The following is a 24,823-nucleotide window of genomic DNA, read 5'->3' as shown; positions in this document are numbered from 1 at the left end:
ACTACCGGGGACTCAATGCGGTCACCCGAGCGGACGCTCACCCTATCCCCCGCGCAGACGAGCTCATCGACCGCCTCGGGCCGCTCGATACCTCAGCACTAACCTGCGGATACTGGCAGATTGCACTCACTGAGGGAGCCAAGGAGCGCTCCGCCTTCTCCACCCCGGATGGGCACTACCGCTTCAGGGTGATGCCGTTTGGAATGAAGAATGCCCCGGCCACCTTCCAGCGGCTGGTGAACAGGGTCCTGGCCGGGCTGGAGGGGTTCAGCGCAGCGTACCTAGACGACATAGCAGTCTTCAGCTCCCAGTGGACCGAGCACCTCCAGCACCTCCGGCAAGTACTGCTGGCCCTGCACCAGGCCGGCCTAACCGTCAAAGCCAGTAAATGTCAAATTGGACAAGGCTCAGTGATCTATCTGGGGCACCAGGTGGGAAGCGGGCAGGTCGCCCCCCTCCAGCCGAAGATCAACGCCATCGTGTCCTGGGAACCCCCAACCACCCAAACGGAAGTCCGGGCCTTCCTGGGCCTCACCGGTTACTACCGGAGGTTCATTAAGAACTATGGCAGCATCGCAGGCCCCCTCACAGAGTTAACCTCCAAAAAACACCCGAAGAAAATACAAAGGACTCCCCCGTGCCAAAAAGCGTTTGACGCCTTGAAAGCCGCTATCTGTACCGCTCCGGTACTCAAAGCCCCTGACTACTCTCAGGAGTTTGTGGTCCAGACAGACGCCTCGGAGCACGGCATCGGGGCAGTCCTCTCACAGTTCAACGACGAGGGCATCGATCAGCCCATAGCCTTCATCAGCCGAAGGTTGCTGCCTCGAGAACAGCGGTGGAGCACCATTGAAAGAGAGACCTTCGCAGTAGTCTGGGCACTCAAAAAGCTACGGCCCTACTTGTTCGGAACCCACTTTCGGGATCAAACGGATCATCGACCCTTGCGGTGGCTGATGCAGATGAGAGGGGAAAACCCCAAGCTGCTACGATGGTCATCGCCCCGGGACTGACCACGCCAACGCGGACGGCCTGTCCCGATTCTTCCGCTTCAGTGAGGAGAACCCCCAAGTGGATGGGTAGTTCTCCCCGCCTTTCAGCTGGGGGGGGGCACGTGTGAGACCGGCCTCGTGGCGTGGGCCCTCCCGACCAGCCAGCCACCCTGCAACCGCACCTGATCCCCGATGTCACAGACTTCCGGCCACCATGGCCCAACAACCCGATGGCCGGCCAAGGCCCCAGCAACACCCTAGACCCTACCACGCATACCTGGCCGAGAGAGCGAGAAACCCCCAAGCCAGACCAGGAGACGCCGTCCCTGTCACACCTCTGGTCTCCTCCCCAAGGAGGGTTTCGATCGGCCACCAGGCCCTCGGTGAGCGGGCGCCTCGCCTGCTGGGCGTCTGGAGTCCCTCCCAGACCCACCTGAACAGATCAAAGGGCCGAGCGACAGGAAATCCCGAACCCCGGCCCCAGGCACCAAGACCCCTCTCAGCGAGGACTCCGGACTTCAAAGAGGAGGGGGAGTATAACAAGGGGTGCTGAAGGGACGGGAGGCAGAGAAGACCTGGACCTACGAGAGCCCTGCTGACCTGGTCGCGGCTCGATCGATCCCTGAACGGAAGAACGCTACCCGAACTCTGAATCACCTGAGCCCTGCTGACGCTGTCGCGGCTCCCCGAACTCTGAATCATCTGAGCCCTGCTGACGCTGTTGCGGCTCCCCGAACTCTGAACCATCTGAGCCCTGCTGACGCTGTCGCGGCTCCCCGAACTCTGAACCACCTGAGCCCTGCTGACGCTGTCGCGGCTCCCCGAACTCTAAACCATCTGAGCCCTGCTGACGCCATCGCGGCTCCCCGACTCCGAAACCACCTGTGCCTGCTGAGTGACTCGCGGCACTCTCCTCTAGAAGAATCGGCAGAAATTGCCGACAGAAACAACATCCCCCAGCTCGAGGATTGAGAGCTGTGCGAAGGGTACTCCGCAGAGACACTGAACTCAGAGACTGTCCCGCTACCCCCATACCCCCATCACGAAATCGTCGCCGCTTGTGGCGCTGCTTCAATACCTGCATTTCGGATCATAAAGGTCCCTAAAAGCTAACGATAAAGTACTGTCTTACGAAGAACTACTGTGTGGTGTCCCTCTGTCCGAGAGTGCAAGCTCAGCGTGTGCGATCCTAGGAACGAGACCCTTCCAGGAAGGGCCTTCCCGCCCTTGCTCGGCCTAACTCTGGGAGAGGTGGGTCAAAGGGTGGTCCGGAACGTATTCCGAAGCCCACGGAGAACGCCTTTCCAACACTACTGCATTACACACTGCTGCACGCCGCACACTGCTGCATGCCGCACACTGCTACACGAAACACTGCTGCATGCCTCACACTGCTGCACGCCTCACACTGCTGCACGCCACACACTGCTGCACACCACACACTGCTGCACGCCTCACTGCTGCACGCCTCACACTGCTGCATGCCGCACACTGCTGCACGCCGCACACTGCTACACGAAACACTGCTGCACGCCTCACACTGCTGCACACCTCACACTGCTGCACGCCACACACTGCTGCACGCCACACCCTGCTGCACGCCTCACACTGCTGCACGCCTCACACTGCTGCACGCCGCACACTGCTGCATTACACACTGCTGCACGCCGCACACTGCTGCATGCCGCACACTGCTACACGAAACACTGTTGCATGCCTCACACTGCTGCACGCCTCACACTGCTGCACGCCACACACTGCTGCACGCCACACACTGCTGCACGCCTCACTGCTGCACGCCTCACACTGCTGCATGCCGCACACTGCTGCACGCCGCACACTGCTACACGAAACACTGCTGCACGCCTCACACTGCTGCACACCTCACACTGCTGCACGCCACACACTGCTGCACGCCACACCCTGCTGCACGCCTCACACTGCTGCACGCCTCACACTGCTGCACGCCGCACACTGCTGCACGCCGCACACTGCTGCACGCCCCACACTGCTGCATGCCACACACTGCTCCAAGCCACACACTGCTGCATGCCGCTGCACGCCACACACTGCTGCACGCCACACACTGCTGCACGCCGCACACTGCTGCACACTGCTACACGCCACACAATACACAAAACACTGCTGCACGGCACACACTGCTGCACGGCACACACTGCTGCACGCCGCACACTGCTGCACGCCACACACTGCTGCACACTGCTGCATTACTCACGGTTGCATGCTGCACGACACTGCTGCACGCAGCACACTGCTGCACGCCACACACTGCTGCACGCCGCACACTACTGCATGCCGCACACTGCTGCATGCCACACACTGCTGCAGGCCTCACACTGCTGCATGCCTCACACTGCTGCACGCCGCACACTACTGCACGCCACACACTGCTGCGCACACTGCTGCATTACACACTGCTGCATTACACACTGCTGCATGCCGCACAATGCTGCACGCCGCACACTGCTGCATGCCTCACACTGCTACACGAAACACTGCTGCACGCCTCACACTGCTGCACGCCTCACACTGCTGCACGCCACACACTGCTGCACGCCACACACTGCTGCACGCCACACACTGCTGCATGTCACACACTGCTGCACGCCTCGCGCCTCACACTGCTGCACGCCTCACACTGCTACACGCCACACACTGCTGCACGCCACACACTGCTGCATGCCGCTGCACGCCACACACTGCTGCACGCCACACACTGCTGCACGCCACACACTGCTGCACGCAGCACACTGCTGCACGCCGCACACTGCTGCACGCCACACACTGCTGCATGCCACACACTGCTACACAAAACACTGTTGCACGCCACACACTGCTGCACGGCACACACTGCTGCACGCCGCACACTGCTGCATGCCACACACTGCTGCACACTGCTGCATTACTCACTGCTGCATGCTGCACGACACTGCTGCACGCAGCACACTGCTGCACGCCACACACTGCTGCACGCTGCTGCACGCCACAGTGCTGCATGCCTCACACTGCTACACAAAACACTGCTGCACGCCGCACACTGCTGCACGCCGCACACTGCTGCACGCCACACACTGCTGCATGCCGCACACTGCTGCACGCCGCACACTACCGCACGCCACACACTGCTGCGCACACTGCTACATTACACAATGCTGCATTACCCACTGCTGCACGCCGCACACTGCTGCACGCCGCACACTGCTGCATGCCTCACACTGCTACACGCCTCACACTGCTGCACGAAACAGTGCTGCACGCCTCACACTGCTGCATGCCTCACACTGCTGCACGCCTCACACTGCTGCACACCACACACTGCTGCATGCCACACACTGCTGCACGCCTCACACTGCTGCACGCCTCACACTGCTGCACGTCGCACACTGCTGCACGCCGCACACTGCTGCACGCTGCACACTGCTGCACGCCACACTGCTACACGCCACACACTGCTGAATGCCCCTGCATGCCACACACTGCTGCACGCCACACACTGCTGCACGCCACACACTGCTGCACACCACACACTGCTACACGAAACACTGCTGCACGGCACACACTGCTGCACGCCGCACACTGCTGCACGCCACACACTGCTGCACACTGCTGCATTACTCACTGCTGCATGCTGCACGACACTGCTGCACGCGGCACACTGCTGCACGCCGCACACTGCTGCACGCCGCTGCACGCCACACAGTGCTGCATACCTCACACTGCTACACGAAACTCTGCTGCACGCCACACACTGCTGCACGCCGCACACTGCTGCACGCCACACACTGCTGCACGCCGCACACTGCTGCACGCCACACACTGCTGCATGCCGCACACTGCTACACGAAACACTGCTGCATGCCTCACACTGCTGCACGCCTCACACTGCTGCACGCCACACACTGCTGCACGCCACACACTGCTGCACGCCTCACTGCTGCACGCCTCACACTGCTGCATGCCGCACACTGCTGCACGCCGCACACTGCTACACGAAACACTGCTGCATGCCTCACACTGCTGCACGCCTCACACTGCTGCACGCCACACACTGCTGCACGCCACACCCTGCTGCACGCCGCACACTGCTGCACGCCACACACTGCTGCACGCCGCACACTGCTGCACGCCACACACTGCTGCATGCCTCACACTGCTGCACGCCTCACACTGCTGCACGCCGCACACTGCTGCACGCCGCACACTGCTGCACTCCACACACTGCTTTTATGCGAGTTTATCCTACTGACATTGTAAATGACAATGCCTTTTATTTGTTTTAAAACCAAAACATAAATAAAAGGCATTGTAATTTTACAATGCCAATAGCTCAAACTCTTATAAATGCGAGACCTATTGCATTGCAAATGCTTGTTTACTTGAGCTGCAGAATTCTCAATGCGAATGGATGCAACCTGCTGCGACCGCCTGCATTGAGACATTGTGCCAAGACTCGTCTTATTGGTTACTTTTTCTCGCTTGTGCCTGCCAACTTAATGTTGGCGAACCACCTGCAAGAAAAACTCCACCTGTTGGACAGGCCACACGAAGGGCTTACTCCCTCCCCGCACGACGGGGCCCGAGCTCCGGCCCACCAGGCATAATCCACGAAAAGCACCTGTACCCCGTCTCCCGACGGATCTTCTGCCCTCGGACCTCTACTCATCACGGGGCCCAGCCCCACCGGCTCCCCCGGCCGGTTCAAGCCGCCATCTTGGGCCCTGCACCACGAGGCCGCGTGGCCTCGCCCCGACCCTAACCCCGGGCCTGGCCGGCCCCGACATCCCGGCACCACCATCCACCCGGGAGGTGAGCGGACCACTTGGCAGGTCAATGGGAGGACGAAGTGTCAAAAGCTCTTCCCCCGCCAGGTGCCGATCGCCTCCAGCTCCCCCAGGCGCTGGCTCCACCCCCTGCTGGGTGTCTGGACACCTTCATCCCGGGCCCTCCGACCTCCAAGTGCGAGGGTCCGGACATCAAAGGGCGCCTGCCCTATAACTGGGGCAACTCCGGAGCAGGAAGGCAGTTGTATCCTGGAGTCGAGAGACACCGAGAGAACTCAGCCTTGACGGACTACTGGCGCTGCCGTAGCCCGCTCTTGTGAACCATCGTCCTGCCTGCTGGCGCTGCCGCGGCCTTCTACAACATCCATCCTCGTCGGGACCTGCTGGCGCTGCCGCGGCCCGTTGCAACGACCATCCTCACCGGGACCTGCTGGCGCTGCCGCGGACCGTACATCGACCATCTTTCCGGGACCTGCTGGCGCTGCCGCGGCCCGTTGTAACGACCATCCTCACCGGGACCTGCTGGCGCTGCCGCGGACCGTACATCGACCATCTTTGCGGGACCTGCTGGCGCTGCCGCGGCCCGTACCACCTAAGCTCGAGGATTGTGAGCTACGCATCATCTCATCCAAACTACCCGACTGGTAGACAAACTGTCCCGCTACCCCTTACCCTGCTTTGAGAGACTTGAATCGAGGGGACCCCGGAGTCCAGACCTCCTTGTACCATTCAACCGTATCTTAAGAAGTGCTTATAAAGAACACTGAACCTTATCCGTGTGTGGTATCTGTCTGTGGGGGGGGAAGTTACTTGTCTGTACGATCGCTGGAGACGGCTCTCCCCGGAGACCTCTCCTCCTGACCCCGGCCGACCCTCCCGGTCCGTCTATCCTTTCTAACATTGGTGGCCAGCGGCGCGATCCGAATCAACGCGTAATCGTACAGAGAGTAGCTCACCCCACGACAACAACACGATGTCAGCCCAAGATAGCAACTCCACCGAGAAATTCCAAATGGATAAATTAGAAGAATACAACCACCGCGAACTGAGACAATTCTGCATAGAACTTGGCATTGCTACCACCGGCCTGAGTACCAAAGATGACCTAAAGCACGCCCTAGAGTCGTGGACAGAAACTGGGGTCGCCGGACCCTCCGACCAAAGCAGCATCACACCAGAGGGGAACGCCACGGCTCCCGAGGAGCGGGGAACGGGCCTCTCGCAGGAGGAGATCCGAGAAAGAGAAAGAACCAGATTGCACGAGTTGGAAATGGCACGACTCAAGATGGATGGGGAACTCAAGTTAGCTGAACAGAAACTCAACCTCGAGCACATGCGGCTCCGAGATGAACGAGAAGAGAAGCAGAGACAGAGAGAGCTGGAGGAGAAAAAAATAACGCTCGAGCACGAGCGCAAACTGGCGGAAATAGAACTTCGGAAACAGAATAAAGAACTGGGGGTGCCGGAGCGACCACACACCCCGGGGCCAATCGAGAAAAAAGTCCACATCCCCAAGGATGTTGTCCGCGAGTATGTCCGAGAAGACGACATACAACAGTGGTTTAAAGCCTACGAGATCGCCATGACCTCCCACCGGATCGACCGGAGTGATTGGGGAGCCGGACTCTGGGGGAGGTTTATCAACGAGGGGCGCGATGCCCTACTGCAGCTCCCAGATCACCAAATGTCGTCCTACGACCACATGAAGGCTGCCCTCCTCACCCGCTACGGCCTCACACCCGAGATGTACCGCCAGAGGTTCAGAGATTGCACCCGGATCCCAGGTACAACTTGGGTAGAATACGTGAACTATTTCAGCCGTGCCTTCGAGGGTTGGATAAAGGGGAGCCAGGTCACCACCTACGAACAACTCTTTAACCTGATGGTATGGGAGCACCTGTCAAACAACTGCTTCGTCGAGCTCAGGCAGCACCTCCTCGACAGTAAGCTGACTGACCCCCGGCAGCTCGCCGCCGAAGCTGACCGATGGGAAAGCACCCGAGTGGGCCGGAGGGGGCCACACGAACAGAACAGAAACAACCAAGGCCAGCACCGTCCTCGGGGAGGAGGAGGGGGCCAGGGGCGAGGGAGAGACGCCTTGCCCGCAACGCCCCTGGCCAGCACCCCGGCTCCGGCCGGTCGGGGCAACCCCCCGTGGCGTCCTGGGGTCCGAGCCAACGTCACGTGCCACCGATGCCAGCGAGTCGGCCACTACGCCAATGACCCGAGCTGCCCGCAGAACCAAACACCCAAGCCCCGCCAGGTAGCTGCCGCCGCCCTGGGGGAAGAGCGATCATTGGAGGAACCAGAGGAGTATGAGCCGGCCCAGCAAGAGTGGGAACCGGCCGCCATGGTCCTGGCGTGCTTAGGGGGAAGAGACATGGTCCCGCGGGCTCCCCTACCCGCTAACACCAGGAAATACGGTCAGTGGGTGACCATTAATGGACAGCGAGCCGAGGCCTTGCGTGACACAGGCGCCAGTGTGACGGCCATCCGCTGTCACCTGGTGAAGCCCGAGCAGATCCTGCCGAACATTCTCTGCCCCGTCCGCTCAGCAGACAACTCTGAAAGTATGTGTCAAATGGCCTGCGTTCCATTCGAATGGGGAGGGGTCTCCGGCCTGTTGAAGGTGACGGTCCGGGACGATGCCCCCGTGGACTGCCTCCTGGGGAATGACCTCGAGAGTTCCCCGTGGGCCACCGTTGAGAGAAGAGAGCACCTGGGGATGCTGGGCCTCCCGGACTGGGCCTGCATAACCACCCGGTCCATGGCCGCCCGTGCCGTCCCTCGATCAGAAGAACCAGAATGGCCAGCACCTCCGCCCCCAGTCGCCCCAGTAGAAGACAACGACGGGGCCAGCCTCCCAGAGCCGACGGCCGAAGGGGACGCGCAACCCCAGGACCTTCCTGACCTGGCTCAGTGGCGTCAAGAGGGGGGGCCCACCCAAGCACAGTTCCGCCAGGAACAAAAGACCTGTCCCTCCCTCGAGGGACTCCGCCAACAAGCCAGCGCCCAGAACGCAGGGGACTCCACCGGAACTCACTGGGTCTACTGGGATAACGACCTGCTATACAGCGAGCAAAGAATCGCCGAGCTGGGGGCCGGTCGAGTACTGGTGGTACCTCTCCGCTTCAGAGACTTTCTGCTCAACCTGGCCCACGATGTCCCCCTGGCTGGACACCTGGGCCAAGATAAAACGTACAGCCGCCTAGTGACCCACTTTTTCTGGCCGAAGATGAGGAACGACGTCCTGAACCACTGCCGATCTTGCCCCACATGCCAAGCCAGCGGGAAGAGTGGTCGGAAGCTGAAAGCCCCTCTGCAACCCTTCCCTGTGGTCACCACCCCGTTCGAGAGGGTGGGGATAGACATCGTGGGGCCTCTGGACCCCCGCACGGCACAAGGACACAGGTTTATCTTAGTACTGGTGGACCATGCCACCCGCTACCCCGAAGCGGTGCCCCTACGGACCGTGACAGCTCCGGTGGTTGGCCGGGCCCTAATGGGGATCTTCTCCCGGGTAGGCTTCCCCCGAGAAGTCGTCAGCGACCGAGGCACGAACTTTATATCCAAATACATGAAGTCCCTCTGGCAACAATGCGGGGTCACCTACAGATTCACGACCCCCTATCACCCCCAAGGGAACGGACTAGTGGAGCGGTTTAACCGCACCCTCAAGGGGATGATTGGGGGATTGGAAGAGCCCCTCCGTCGCCAGTGGGATGTACTACTCCCGTGCCTCCTCTTCGCCTACCGCGAAGTTCCCCAGAAGTCCCTCGGTTTTAGCCCTTTCGAACTCCTGTACGGGCACCCTGTGCGAGGGCCCCTCAGCCTAGTAAAAGAAGGTTGGGAGATGGCCCCCCTAAAGACCCCTCCAGACGTCTTCAAATACCTCCTGGCCCTACGCAATCAGACCCGGCGCTTCAGAGAGATGGCCAAGGCGAACCTCGAGGCCAGCCAGGAGGACATGAAGAAGTGGTATGATCACAATGCCTCCTCCGTTGAGTTCGAGCCTGGACAACAAGTATGGGTGATGTCCCCCACCGAACCATGTGCCTTGCAAGATAAGTGGACGGGGCCCTTCAAAGTGGTCGAGCGCAAAAGCCCCGTCACTTACCTCATCGACCTAGGGACCTCCCGGAACCCCCTTCGGGTCCTCCACACCAACCGACTCAAACCACACTTTGTGCGCTCAGAACTCAGCCTCCTGATGGCTACGGACAGTGGGGCAGAGGAAGACTCCGAACCCCTCCCGGATCTTCTGAAGACTCAGGAGAATGACGGCTCCGTGGACGGGTTCCGGCTCTCTGACGCCCTCACTTCGGAGCAACGCCAGGACTGCCGGAACCTCCTGCTGCAGTTCGCTACCCTGTTCTCCCTCACCCCCGGGGTCACCCCTTGGTGTTTGCACGACGTGGACACCGGGGACAGTCCCCCTGTCCGACACCGGGCCTACCGCGTACCAGATCGGGTACGGGCCTGCATACAGGAGGAGGTGGCCAAGATGCTCACAATCGGGGTCATCGAGCCCTCGGACAGTCCCTGGGCCAGTCCGGTTGTATTGGTCCCCAAAGCCGCTGCCCCCGGCACCGCACCTGAACTGAGATTCTGCGTCGACTACCGGGGCTTGAACGCTGTCACCCGGACCGACGCTCATCCGATCCCCCGAGCCGACGAGCTGATCGACCGGCTGGGGGCCGCCCGCTACCTCAGTGTCTTCGACCTAACAGCGGGCTACTGGCAGATCGGCCTCACACCCAGGGCTCAGGAACGGTCAGCCTTCTCTACCCCCGATGGCCACTACCAATTCAAGGTCATGCCCTTCGGCATGAAGAATGCCCCCGCCACGTTTCAACGCCTCGTGAACCAGGTCTTAGCGGGGCTCGAAGAGTTCAGCGCTGCCTACCTGGACGATATCGCTGTCTACAGCCGCCACTGGCCCGACCACCTCCGTCACCTCCAAGAGGTCCTACAGGCCCTCCAGCGGGCCGGCCTCACAATTAAGGCCGGCAAGTGCCAAATTGGCCAGGGGTCTGTGACCTACCTTGGGCACCAAGTGGGAAGCGGGCTGGTGGCCCCGCTACAACTTAAGATTGCTGCCATCCAGTCCTGGCAGCCCCCCGTCACCCAGACCGAGGTCCGAGCCTTCTTGGGGCTCACCGGCTACTACCGGCGGTTCGTGAAGGACTACGGCAGCATCGTGGGGCCCCTCACGGGTCTCACGTCCAAGAACCAACCGAAGCGGATTAACTGGACCCCCGATTGTCAAGCGGCCTTCGAGAAGCTGAAGGCCGCCCTGTGCACCGCCCCTGTGCTCCAGGCCCCCGATTACGGTCGGGAATTCGTGGTACAGACCGACGCCTCCGACCACGGCATCGGAGCCGTCCTTTCTCAGTTAAACCCCGAAGGTCATGACCAGCCGGTGGCCTTCATCAGTCGACGTCTCCTGGCCCGAGAACAGCGCTGGAGCACCGTCGAGAGGGAGGCCTTCGCAGTGGTGTGGGCCCTCAAAAAGCTCCGGCCCTATCTCTTCGGTACCCACTTCCGGGTACAAACCGACCATCGACCCCTGCAGTGGCTGATGCAGATGCGGGGGGAGAACCCGAAACTCTTGCGCTGGTCCATTTCCCTGCAGGGAATGGACTTCACTGTGGAGCACCGACCAGGCCAAGACCACGCCAACGCGGATGGCCTGTCCCGCTTTTTCCGCCTCGACGAAGAGAGTCCCCAAGGAGATGGGTGACTCTCCCCGCCTTCAGCTGGGGGGGACGCATGTTGGACAGGCCACACGAAGGGCTTACTCCCTCCCCGCACGACGGGGCCCGAGCTCCGGCCCACCAGGCATAATCCACGAAAAGCACCTGTACCCCGTCTCCCGACGGATCTTCTGCCCTCGGACCTCTACTCATCACGGGGCCCAACCCCACCGGCTCCCCCGGCCGGTTCAAGCCGCCATCTTGGGCCCTGCACCACGAGGCCGCGTGGCCTCGCCCCGACCCTAACCCCGGGCCTGGCCGGCCCCGACATCCCGGCACCACCATCCACCCGGGAGGTGAGCGGACCACTTGGCAGGTCAATGGGAGGACGAAGTGTCAAAAGCTCTTCCCCCGCCAGGTGCCGATCGCCTCCAGCTCCCCCAGGCGCTGGCTCCACCCCCTGCTGGGTGTCTGGACACCTTCATCCCGGGCCCTCCGACCTCCAAGTGCGAGGGTCCGGACATCAAAGGGCGCCTGCCCTATAACTGGGGCAACTCCGGAGCAGGAAGGCAGTTGTATCCTGGAGTCGAGAGACACCGAGAGAACTCAGCCTTGACGGACTACTGGCGCTGCCGTAGCCCGCTCTTGTGAACCATCGTCCTGCCTGCTGGCGCTGCCGCGGCCTTCTACAACATCCATCCTCGTCGGGACCTGCTGGCGCTGCCGCGGCCCGTTGCAACGACCATCCTCACCGGGACCTGCTGGCGCTGCCGCGGACCGTACATCGACCATCTTTCCGGGACCTGCTGGCGCTGCCGCGGCCCGTTGTAACGACCATCCTCACCGGGACCTGCTGGCGCTGCCGCGGACCGTACATCGACCATCTTTGCGGGACCTGCTGGCGCTGCCGCGGCCCGTACCACCTAAGCTCGAGGATTGTGAGCTACGCATCATCTCATCCAAACTACCCGACTGGTAGACAAACTGTCCCGCTACCCCTTACCCTGCTTTGAGAGACTTGAATCGAGGGGACCCCGGAGTCCAGACCTCCTTGTACCATTCAACCGTATCTTAAGAAGTGCTTATAAAGAACACTGAACCTTATCCGTGTGTGGTATCTGTCTGTGGGGGGGGAAGTTACTTGTCTGTACGATCGCTGGAGACGGCTCTCCCCGGAGACCTCTCCTCCTGACCCCGGCCGACCCTCCCGGTCCGTCTATCCTTTCTAACACCACCACACGGCATTAGGTGGAGTTTTTCAAGAACTTTGTGCTCCAGGCAGAGGCCAGTGTGGGCAAAACTCCATCGGTGGAGCAGAGTTTGCCGCTCACCCCTATCTCTGAGGTGCATTAGTTTGTTGCCTTACAATTATTGGCAGAGAGGCAGAGGGTGGGCTAAAACTACTTGTGGTTGTAACCCACTGGATAACATATGTTATCAAGTCCCTGGGGTGTGATGTCGAATAGGAACGGTGACATGTCAAAGAGGCAAGGGAGAGCAGAGTCCATCAGGGGTGCATGAGGGGGTGGGCATCTGGTGGAAATTATGACTGGGGTGTTTAGTACATTGGCTATACTCCTGGAGGTGCGGAAAGAAATGACATAGACGGTCCTGGAATACCTGATTCGGTGCAGTAATACCTCATCCAGTTCAGGTTTTGGATTTGCATGATGGTACTTTCAGTGCTGCATTTGAAACTGGATAAGCAGGGCTACAAGTCCAGAAAGCATAGAAGAAATCCAGATCGGAATGAGCTACTCTTGCATGGGACTGGGAAACTTGAGCGCGTTGCTGTCCTCCGTCCCAGAAAGCTCAAATGAGATTATGGAGTGAGTTTTTCAACCGCCTTCTATGCTAAGAAGTCGGATTCAAGTATCAGGTTTAGAGGATGGATCCTTGATGGATCCTTGTATGCGCAGAGCCTTTCATCAGGCATTCGTGGGCGAGGGAAGGGAAAAGACTTCGCAGGTTGCTACCCTTGGGCGTGTCATCCAGTACTAAAAGCAGACAGCTCCGCAAGATGCGCTGGGCACGCCCATGCAGTGATGCATGGACGACGCAGCGTGTTTTGAGTAGAGCGTGGCCGAAGATGACGCGTGGTGCCTGCCTGAGCTCTCAGTAGGAGGGTAAAGATGGGGGTGAAACTGGTCTGCTATATCGAAGGGGCTTGGTCTCTGCGCTGGGTTTGGGATAACACTGGGCAGGGTTGCGAAACACTTAGGGATGGTGTTTACAGTGAAGTGGCTTCCACTGGTGCAGCAGGTGCAGTGGCACCCAGGCCCCCAGGAGCCTCGATTATTGCTGTATTTTATCATTCAAACCGCACAATGTCTGTGCTACTTACTGGATGCGAGGACCATATGACGTGCGTGTGAATGCTGGTGCCTATATGTTATGGCGATGACGGAGTGTCATATGACGGATGGTGCTGGGGGATGTATACTGTGCTACGGGTGAACTGGTTAATCAGGCATAGGGGATGCCGCAGTCTGCAGCCCTCGCAGCCCCAATGCCCAGGTAATACTCACACTACGAGCCGGGAGATGGCCCAGGACACCATTGCGCCGGTGGGATGCTGAAGGCTCCGATGTGCCCGGGGGGAGGGCGCTGTCTGTTTTTGCCCGCAGCCCTCTCTCCCCTGGCACTCGCTGGTTCCTGGTGAGCCCGGATCTGGCTCTGGTGGGGGGAACTCCGGTGGGTGGCGAGATTCGGGGCTCCTATGTCCGTGTCGCAGAGGTCGCGTCGGACTAGGTCCGGACTGCGTGAGGAGTGCGGGCGATGAGACGGGCCAGTCCTCTCCCCGGGGTGCACTGTCCCTGGTCACTAGAAGGCTGTGGGTTTCGGTCCTCCACTCTCATCTCTGCCGCAGTCCTCGCTCTGCTGCCAGGAGGGGCCTTAAAGGGGACGCCGGAGCTGTGAGCCGACAGGAAAGAGCTCGGGATTAAAGCAGGTGCAGCGGGCCAGCGCGCAGGGCAGGCAGGCTGCGTACCTGCGCTGTTTATATCTGGTCCAGTAAGAGGGGTCGGTTAGAATTGGAGAAAATACAATTTTAAGAAAGGGGGGGGGGATGAGGGGGGTATAACAGCCCTCTTAGTAACTCGCCGTTTAAAGTAAAGGGCCTTTAAAAAGTCCATAATTACCAGGATTAAAGACGTGTTGACAAATCCATTAAGAACAGACTAATGAAGCGCGCCTTCATTTACAAAAGAAGATTAAAGCTAAATATTTACAAGATAAGACTGGTTTTCGACTCTTTCAAGAACATATTTATTACGTATGGCGTGTAGCAAGGGGCTCACTTTCAGCCTAGCATCTGGATTAAGAGTTTCAAACGAAGAGAAGAGTGCGAGAAAGAGCAAGGTAAAGGGGTTCAAACTTTGGGATGACCGGAAGAGAGCACAGGGTAGACAGTGGTCCGCAGCTTGCAATAAAGAGAACGTGAGCGCAAGACAGCAGCTCAGAGCATGAACAACGATAAGAGAGTGCAGGAAAGGGGTTCTAAGTGTAGGACAAATTAACAGAAGTACATGGCAGGCGACCCTGCTTTTGATGCCATTCTTTGCTTTGGGGTCACAGTTTGTTACTAAGCAGCCTTCGGCCTCTGTTCTGGAGTATTTCCTGAACCTCTTCGTAAAGGGAGGAAATGTTCTCAAAGTCTTCTTTGGAAAGTTTCAGGATGTTCACATAATTTTCGGCTTGAAGGGTTCTTTTTACAAGCCCACGTTCGAAAAGGAATCTGACACCGAAGGCCTGCCCGGGGACCAGGAAGGTTTTCTTCATGCCTCCTTCTTCGGCGAGACCGGAAACAGTCACCTTCCCGTTGACTATCAGGAACATGTTTGCTATGGTGTCACCTTTCTGGATGAGGTACTCTCCTGTCAGAAATCAAAGGACAAACCATATTACTTGAATTTGCACTATGACATATATACTCATCACTCTAATCACTCTAACATTGAGTTTTACTTCTGTTCCGAAATATTGTGCATGTATTTTATCGGGAGACCATGGCTACTGCTGACGGTAAAATGTCAGCACGTGTACAAAGAAATCATATTTGACACAATTAAAATATTCTGTACAATATTCACAATGTAAACATGACTTTTCAAATGAAAAAGGTGACTTCGGAATGAGAAAGGTTTGTCATGTTCTACCTTGGAAACAACAGAAGCTGTCGAAGCATCATCAGCAAGGCAACTCCACTGAGAGCAAAGCCCAGCGATTACCCCAAAAGCTCAATTGTCCTTTTCTTAGGACCGCAGGATCCCAGAGTTGTAAAGTGCGCAACGAGTTCACCTCTCCCTTGATAGCAGTGGTGCGGCAGCCATTGTTAATATATTGCTCCAGCAATGCACTGGTCATCGTATAGCACCCCGGCTGAACAGCAGGAAGAACAAGTTACTTACCTTTGGTAACGCATTATCTGGTAGAGACTCTATCTAGCTGCAGATTCCTTACCTTTGTTCTTTTCTTTCCGCAACAGTTAAGCGCCGATCCAGGTAGAGCTACCCCTCTGCTGCCTTTTCTCAGGCTTTTTCTCAACTTTTGTAGATATTTTTGACGACTTCCTGTGGGAGGGATGTCGGGTAGGAAGACAGGTTTTAAACCGTGCGGGACTTGTTCCCGCATGATGTCGGTTACCGATCCATACCGCGTATGTCTGTGGTGTCTTGAACATGACCACGATTCGAAGTCGTGTTCAGACTGCTGGGCGATGGCCAGAAGCGCAGAGCCACAAAGTGACTGATGTAACGTGTGCAAAACTAGGGCCCTGAAAGGGGGAAACCCTAGTCTTCCAACATCAGTCCGCAAAGCGGGGAGGCATCGGTGGGGCTGTAAGGAATCTGCAGCTAGATAGAGTCTCTACCAGATAATGCATTACCGAAAGTAAGTAACATGTTCTTCTGATAGAGACCTGCAGATTCCTAACCTTTGAATTAGATACCCAAGCCATACGATCCCAGAGGTGGGTTGCGGACTCACAACCTAAACTAAAAAGTCTTGCAGGGCAAAGTGCCCGTCCCTGCTCACTTGACCATCAATAGTTAAACAAATAATGGGGTAACCCAGTATCCCTCAGAACCTGGGCAGTAAGTTTATAAGGTAAACAATGGTTCCGTTGGGTGAAAGAATTACTTTACATATTAGGCATAGTCAAGCGTTATTCAAGAAATATACAGTATTCTACTGTAAGCAACACACAAGAACCATTGTTTACCTTATACACTTGACCATCAAGGCAATAATGTTTTGCGAACGTGTGCAATGATGCCCACCTCGCTGCCTGACAGATGTCTTGGACTGGGACACCCCGAGCCAAGGCCGTAGTCGCAGCTTTTCCCCTGGTAGAATGGGCCCTTAATCCCTCAGGAGGCTGCTTCTTCGCCAAGGCATAACAGATTTTAATGCAGAGAACAAACCAGCAAGAGATGGTTCTTTTCTGCACCGCATTTCCCATCTTTGTTCCCACATACCCCACAAAGAGTTGGTCATCCACCCGGAACACTCTTGTGCGGTCAAGGTAAAACGACAACACTCTTTTTGGGTCCAGTCGGGGGAGACACTCCTCTTCCTTAGAGGGATGTGGGGGAGCAAAGAAGTTGGGCAAAGTAATGGACTGACCCAGATGGAATGGAGTCACAACCTTTGGTAAAAATGATGCTCTGGTGCGAAGCACCACCTTGTCCAGAAAGGACATACGATAAGGAGGCGAGCTGGATAACGCCTGCAACTCACTCACTCCCCGGGCCGATGTAATCGCCACGAAAAAGGCTGTTTTGATGGTCAACAGCCGGAGGGGACCATTGTGCAAAAGCTCGAAAGGTGCGCACATCAGGTAAGTGAGGACCAAATTAAGGTCCCATTGTGGCATAATAAAGGGCGTGTGTGGAAACAAGTGAACCAGCCCTTTAAGAAATCTATTTACAATAGAAGATTTAAAAAGAGAAGGTTGGTCTGGCAGCTGCAAAAAAGCACACAGAGCAGAAAGGTAACCCTTAAGAGTTCCTAAAGCAGAGCCCTGCTGGGCAGGGTAAGAATGAACAAAGGGACAGTAGAAACAGAAGCAGAAAGAGGGTCAATAGACCTTTCTGTACAGTATAATACAAATTTCTGCCAACGGCAGGCGTATACCGACTTAGTGGAGGGACGCCTGACCGCCAGAATAACATTACAGACATCGCACAACTGGCTTCTCGGGCGATCCGCAATAGACATCATGCGGGAACAAGTCCCACACGGTTTAAAACCTGTCTTCCTACCCAACATCCCTCCCAGTCTAAGTCCTCAAAAATATCGACAAAAGTCGAGAAAAAGCCTGCCAAAAAGCAGCAGAGGGGTAGCTCTTCCCGGATCGGTGCTTAACTGGCGCGGAAAGAAAAGAACAAAGGTAAGGAATCTGCAGCTAGAAGTCTCTATCAGATCTATCGCCATACTTGTAGTAGGAATCCCCAGATCAATGCATCTAACTCCCCGCTGTAGTGCCGAACAATCACTTCATTTATGTACTAAGACTCCCTGGGTCAATCCATTTAGCTCCCTCCTGTTGTGCATGGACAATCCATAACTATTTTACTAGTCCTCCCAGCATCCGTGTTTTCATATCCATACTTTGGTGCAGGAAACCAACCTAATGAACAAGTTACTTACCTTCGGTAACACCTTATATAGTAGAGTCTCTATCTAGCCGCAGATGCCTGACTTTAGAATTATCCCCAGGCATAAGACTGGATTCAGAAATTCTTGAGCAGTACCCCTGAGCATCGGTAGATGGTGTCGATCGGCTCCGCTTCTGCGTCATCAATCATCCGCCTTGCAGGTGCAAATATATAGGCGCCAACTCACCACGCTGATATCAGTTTCTTTTCACGACATTTCCATGCCAGAAGCGTGCCGCCAAGAATAATGCTGATGAACTGGTGTGTATCAATATGGGCCTAGGAAGGGTAACTCACTGCAGAAATCTGTTGGCAGAGTGGGGAGGATGGGAGGGTCAGTAAGAAATCTGCAGCCAGATAGAGGGCCTCATTTACAAGCTTTTGGCCTAGGACAGTGCAGTAAGCCTTCTTGCTGCACTGCCCTACGTCAAAAGAAAAGGGCAAGAATTTATGAGTTTCGGTGCATTCCTGTCTCCTCTTCCCCAGTGCTTGCGCACATTTGGCTTCCATGCACCTATGTAGGTTCCCTTGTATCATGATGCAAGGGTGTCTGCATTGTGAGAGAGATTGTTTTTGTGCAGGAAGGAACACCTTCCTGCACAAAAACAATAAATGGAGGCAATTTCCTCCTTTTATGTGTGTTGCTGAATTCAGCACGCATAGAAAGAGGAAAAAAAGAGGAGAAATAATGTATTTCTCCTCGTTGCACCTCTCTTATGCCTTCCCTGGCATTTTCTGGTTTACAGAACTTGTAAATCTGGGAATGTGTCAAATGCCATGGGTGTTACTTGGGAACACCCACTGTAATGCCCATGGCATGCTTCCCCATTGCAGTGTGAGGCAATGCAGTGACTGGGGCTGCGTTGCCTCACACCATATCTACAAGGCCATGAAAAGCCACGCAGGGTGGCTTTACGTGGCCTTGTAGATATGGCACAGCACTGTGCACCGCCGTTCCCATGGGGAGCAGGGTCAAGACTGATTTGCATATGGCTGGGTCTAAACAGGAATGGCATGGCAAGCAAAAAAACAATGGATTTAATCCAGATCAGTGACTGGGGTGAATGATTGATTTTCTCAGCATTCCATCCATCATCTGCTTTTTTTGCATTTGTCGCCCTAAGTGGGATGGGTATGCCCAGACATGGGTCCAATTCTCGCTGTGCCACTATATACAAGCTAGCCTGGCTGATGAGGGGGTGATACTCAGTAACCAGTCCCAGAATACTTGTTTCCGGTCCAGGGAGGGCCCAGTTTGGCAGTTCTGGCTGGACTGTTCCCATGAGGAGCAGGGTCAAGACTGATTTGCATATGGCTGGGTCGAAACTGGGATGGCGTAGTGAGTAAAAAAACGATGGATTTAACTCGTATCTCTTTATTGGGGATGAATGTTTATTCATTTGTTGCTGCAGAACTTTTTGCCCTAAGTGGGATGGGTATGCCCAGATGTGGGTCCCTTGCTTGTCGTACCACTTGATTCAAGCTAGCCTTGCTGATGAGGGCTGATACACCAAAACCCGTCCCAGGATGCATGTTTCTCGTCCAGGAGGGACCCGGCTTGGCAGTTCGGACTGAATTATTCCTATGTGGAGCAGGGTCAAAACTGATTTAAATATGGCTGGGTCCGAACTGGGGAGGCGTAGTGAGCAGAAGAACAATGGATTTAACCCAGCTCTCTTGACTGGGGGTGAATGTTTGATTTATTCAGCATTTTGTCCATCATTTGTTGCTGCAGCACTTTTTGCCCTGAGTGGGGTAGGTTTGCCCAGACGTGGGTCCTCTGCTTGCTGTGCCCCTGGATTCAAGCTTGCCTGGCTGATGAGGGGTGATACCCCGCAACCAGTCCCAGGATGCTTTTTTCTGGTCCAGGGAGGATCTGTTCGGGCTGGACTGTTCCTATGAGGAGTAGGGTCAAGACGGATTTGCATATGGCTGGGTCGAAACTGAGGTGCTGTAGTGAGCAAAAGTATGATGAATTCAACTTAGATCTATCGACTGAGGGTGAATGTTTGACTTATTCAGCATTCCGTCCATTATTTGTTGCTGCAGCACATCCAATGCCAAGGGCAGATGGGATGAGTGAGACACTGGGCTCTGCCAAGTACCTCCGTATATTTGACTTGACTGCCGGTTATTGGCAAATCAGACTCTCTGAGGATGCCAAGCCAAAGATAGCATTTTCAACCCCCAGTGGGCATTATTAATTTATTATTATGCATTTTGGTTTCAAAAATGCACCTGCCACATTTCAGAGGCCGGTGAATAAAGTATTATTAGGTCTGGAAGCTTATAGTGCAGCATCTCTAGACGATATACCTGTCTTTAGTTCCACCTGGGAAGATCACCTGACCCACCTCAGAAATGTACTTGAGGGGAGGCCCTGCAGAAGGCAGGCCTCACTATCAAGGCCACAAGGTGCCAGATAGGCAGAGCAAGGCTGTGTACTTGGGCCACCTTGTAGGTAAATGCCAGGTTCAACTATTGGAGAGCAAAATTCAGACCATCATGGACTGGATTACTACCACTACCAAGACTTTTTTGGGCCTGACAGATACTATTGAAAATTCGTAAAGGGTTATGGGTCCATAGTGACACCCCTTAATGATCTCACCTCCAAAAGAATGCCTAAGACAGTTCAGTGGACAGTTAGATGTCAGCCCTAAGTTGGCAGGGTATGCCCAGATGTGGGTCCATTGATCACTTTGCCACTGGATTCAAGCTAGCCTGGCTGATGACGGCTGATTAGCCAGAAACTGGTCCCAGGATGCTTGTTTCCGGTCCAGGGAAGACATGGCTTGGCAGTTTGGGCTGGACTGTTCCCATGAGGCACAGGGTCAGACTGATTTGCATATGGCCATGTCTGAACTGGGGTGGCGGAGTGAGCTAAAGAATGAGGATGGATTAAACCCAGATCAGTTGACTGGGGGTGAGTGCTTGCAATGTTCAACACTCCGTCCATCATCCCCTTTGGTTTTGCTTTGATCACCCTAAGAAGGAATTTGATGACATGAAGCAAGCTATGGTTCTCTGCTTCAATTCTTAAAAGACCTGACTACTCCATACCTTTCATTGTCCAGACAGATTCTTCTGAGATAGGAATAGGTGTAGTTTTGTCACAACTTAATTCAGAGGGCCACGGTCAACCAGTTGCTTTTATCAGCAGAAGGTTGACCCCAGGGAGAAGCATTGGTCAGCTATTGAGAGGGAGGCCTTTGCTTTTCTTTATATCTGAGGTCACTGCACTTAAAACCTATAAGTCACCCCTATGGCATGCTCTTCAGTACTGAGGGAAGGGTGCTTGGTTACAAGTGTGAGGGTGCCCCTGCATGAGCAGGACACCCCTATAAAGCCGAGGTCTATTCTCCAGGTTTTGTAAGTGTGGTCAGCCATTTTAAGGTATATAGAGCACATCAGTCATTACAAGATGTCTAACTGTATAGTGCCTGCACCGAACCTGGTCATGTTTGGTTTCAGTCATGTTGGAATCATACCCCAATACTGATTCTGGTGCTGGTAGTATGCTCCCATGTACTGGGGGGCTCCCCAGGGGACCCCCCTATACTCCCGGTTACAGGCTTTCAGTGTCTGCCACCAAGCTAGTGCTGCTGACAACCACAGACACGATTCTGCCCACCGGCTGCTGAGCTGAGCTCGAGCAGGGGAAGGTAGAACAATACGTTTCCTGTCACAGGGAGGTATGAACCACCTCTCAGACAGGACATAGTGTATTGGACTGGGGTGGGGGCACTTTCCAGCGCCACAGACTGCTTTGAAGGGCAAATTTGGTGCCCTCCTTGCATACTCCGGTTTGAGCCAGTTCAGGAACCCTTGGTTTCTGCTCTGGCATAAAACTGGACAATGGACAGGGTAGTATCCTCCCCTCTGTCCAGCCCCTCCACTGGGAGGGACTCCTGAGTCATCCCAAATCCATTCCCTAGGGTACGTAAGGGCTCCCCTGTAGGTGGGTCCTTAGATTCATTGTGGAACAAAACCCACCTCTGAAACCAAGACAATCTTCGACCGTCTGGACACTTGGACTTCAACTGGAACCAAGACTGCATCAAGGAAGACTCCTATGCTCCTGGTCATTGTGTTCTTCAAGTCTTCTGCATCTTTTGTGTCTATGCTTCATCCAGGTTCTCCAGAAGGCCCGTGGGCATCAATGACATCCAACATAATCTACCTTGGAGTGAAGGAGTCACTCCTCTGCATCTGCAGGTACCGCAAAGAAGCTGACCGGTCTGCTTCTCCTTTCGTCCTACGAACTTCCCAAGGCCCAGCAACACAGGAGGTAGTTCTGCAGCTCCCTAGAGGCCTGACCTGTCTTCTCAGCCCCTTTGAGGACAGTATCCCTCATCGGGCTGCTTGTACCAAACCCCTGTGTACAGAGTTAAATTGCTGTTGCCAAGGCTTGTTGGCTTTGCACCCAAGAGATCTTCGGGCTACAAGAAGCTTCAGCCTCCAGCACCTCACCCCTTGAAGATCAGCATCCTCACTGCATCCTATGAACCGTGGGCTTCCATCTACAGTCAGCAGCCTGAGATCCTCTTGCAACTCCTGTGCCTTCGGCTTGTGGGTCCTCTCAAGTTTCTTCCTTTGCTTTAGGGGGCTCCCCTCCTTGCTCAGGGCCTGCTCTGACTCTCCTGCACTCTGTGAGACCCTTGAACTGTGCTGGTCCCAAAGTTTGCATCTTTTCGCTTTCATTTGGGGCTATCAATGCTTGTTGGTGCTCCCGCCGTACACCGACCTCCTAGACACTGACATCCAATGTGGGACAGCTCATGCACGGCTCCTGGTCTTCCTCAGCGTTGCCTTGTCCTCACAGCTGCAGCGACAAGGCAACCGTTTTCACTTCTGAACCTCCCGACATCGGTGGGCGTTGTGTTTCCATACCTCCTGATCACCTCCCAGTGGCATATACTCTGTCTCCTCTGCTTGCAGGTTCTCCTCTTCAGGTATCCACCCTTAGATTCCACCGGACTCCTTCACAATCTTCTCCAGAGGCATCTTCTCCAAATTCTCCCATTGTCGTCTACGGCAAGTTACGACCTCACATCACCCCCATGCACCCGGTTTTCCTGGTGCAGGTACCCTGGTTCCTGGGGTATCCACGAGTGGGGTGACTCTCCACAGAGATTCTTCAGGGTCCTCTTGAAGGATCCTTCTTCTTTCAAACTGCAACCACGACTTCTCCATTGACTTCCATTGGGCACACAGCTGTGTTTCCACTCTGCACACAGCCTCCGAGGGGTTCTTGAGTACTTACCTTGGGTGGTACCTTGCTCCTCTGAATCTCCTGGTCCAAGTCCTGTTTTCCTTTGCAATTCGCATTCCACTTTCCTAGTGTATGGTTTTGTATGCCCCTGGAGACCAGTTTATATTTGTGTTGCTTACCTGATTATTTTGAGGCATTGTTGTGTGTATTGTTGATATCTCCGGCTAGGAGATACACCAATGTGTTATTGATTGCATTGTGTAATAAATAGGCTTATTTTTATAAAACACTGTGTGGTTCTTTTCCATCTAACCTACACTGTTGAATAAATGTGGTAAAACAAGCACCTTTACACTCTTTAAAGATACGTTTGAAGGCTGCTCTCCACAGCTGCCATTTGAGAGCATTCTATGTTATCAAAGACAACTAAAATCACCATAAAGAGTTGCCTGGATTAGTGCAAGGTGCATCACTTAAATAAGTGCGCTCCATATTCTAAACCAGTCTCCTTCGATAATATATACAATTATTAACTGGACCAACTGTGATGTCAGAAATTATGAAGTTACAAAAGCAGCTTGATTTGTTTATCTGTAATTGTGTCAAGTATAGCTGGAAACTGACACAATTCCACTTTTCCACTGTAACAACAATGTTTAAGAAAGAGCAGAGTAAGAGAGTGGTTTTAACCTGAGGTACCTCACTCAAAGTACACCAATGTACCTTGGCTCATTTTGACTTATCTAAAAAATCTTAGTTCATATAACAGTGAAAAGTTAAATTGTACATTGTCTTATTTCCAATCAGTTCATACTGTTTTCAAATATCTGTACACTTTACAAAAGAAGAAGATAACTTTTTATATATGTATGCATTAAAAAATCCCTAAAATGACTCTCCGTTTTCCGTCTCCTCTGCAGTGCATTGGTGTTATAATTTTTCAGGTTACAAAATGCTCACATTTTGCTCACAAACATACAAACACAGATTAGCACCAATCCAAAATAGCGGTAGTTTGTCAAAAAACGTTGTTTAAGGTTTAAGTATTCCTGAAAGTTCGCTTTTTTCACAGAGATGTAACATAGAGCATTATGACCTGTTTATCTGAGTCTGCTTTCATAATATGAGGGGGCGCTGCATTACTTCCTGCACCCCTAGTTACAGCGCCACTGCCTTCTCACAGAAGGTGGAAAATGGGAGCATTACACCTCATGGAGTTGGCCATTTCTAGCAGTTTTAAAACTGGATTAGCACAGTACCCTAATTGCACCCGCCTGTACAGTGCATCTCCTAATTCGTCCATTCTTGAATCTAAACTATTAAAAGATGAAAACTTGCATGGGACAGTAGTCCTGAGTGACGATACTCCCATGTCTTTTGTCCAGTTTTGCACCAGAGTGGGAGCCAAGGACTCCCTGAACTGGCTCATAATGGAGTATGCAAGGAGGGCACCAAATCT

At 54.7% G+C, this 24,823-nt stretch overlaps 2 protein-coding genes across 2 annotated transcripts in view; both read right to left on the bottom strand.

Moving 5' to 3' along the window:
* REEP2 (receptor accessory protein 2) overlaps positions 1 to 14,336 on the bottom strand; it is a 168,819-nt gene extending 154,483 nt beyond the window's left edge. The window contains exon 1 of the mRNA XM_085618407.1: positions 14,019 to 14,336. Within this exon, the coding sequence (XP_085474533.1) occupies positions 14,019 to 14,050 (32 nt within the window). The 5' untranslated portion in view covers positions 14,051 to 14,336. The remainder of the gene's footprint in view (positions 1 to 14,018) is intronic.
* Positions 14,337 to 14,737: 401 nt separating this feature from the next.
* LOC146811318 (cyclic nucleotide-gated channel alpha-2-like) overlaps positions 14,738 to 24,823 on the bottom strand; it is a 151,141-nt gene continuing 141,055 nt past the window's right edge. Inside the window, exon 4 of the mRNA XM_085618405.1 lies at positions 14,738 to 15,365. Within this exon, the coding sequence (XP_085474531.1) occupies positions 15,061 to 15,365 (305 nt within the window). The 3' untranslated portion in view covers positions 14,738 to 15,060. The remainder of the gene's footprint in view (positions 15,366 to 24,823) is intronic.

Source organism: Triturus cristatus, chromosome 7, assembly GCF_964204655.1.
Source record: "Triturus cristatus chromosome 7, aTriCri1.1, whole genome shotgun sequence".
In the NCBI taxonomy this organism is placed as follows: domain Eukaryota; kingdom Metazoa; phylum Chordata; class Amphibia; order Caudata; family Salamandridae; genus Triturus; species Triturus cristatus.
The sequence above is the reverse complement of the archived record's forward strand: the minus strand, read 5'-3'. Positions and strand labels throughout refer to the sequence as shown.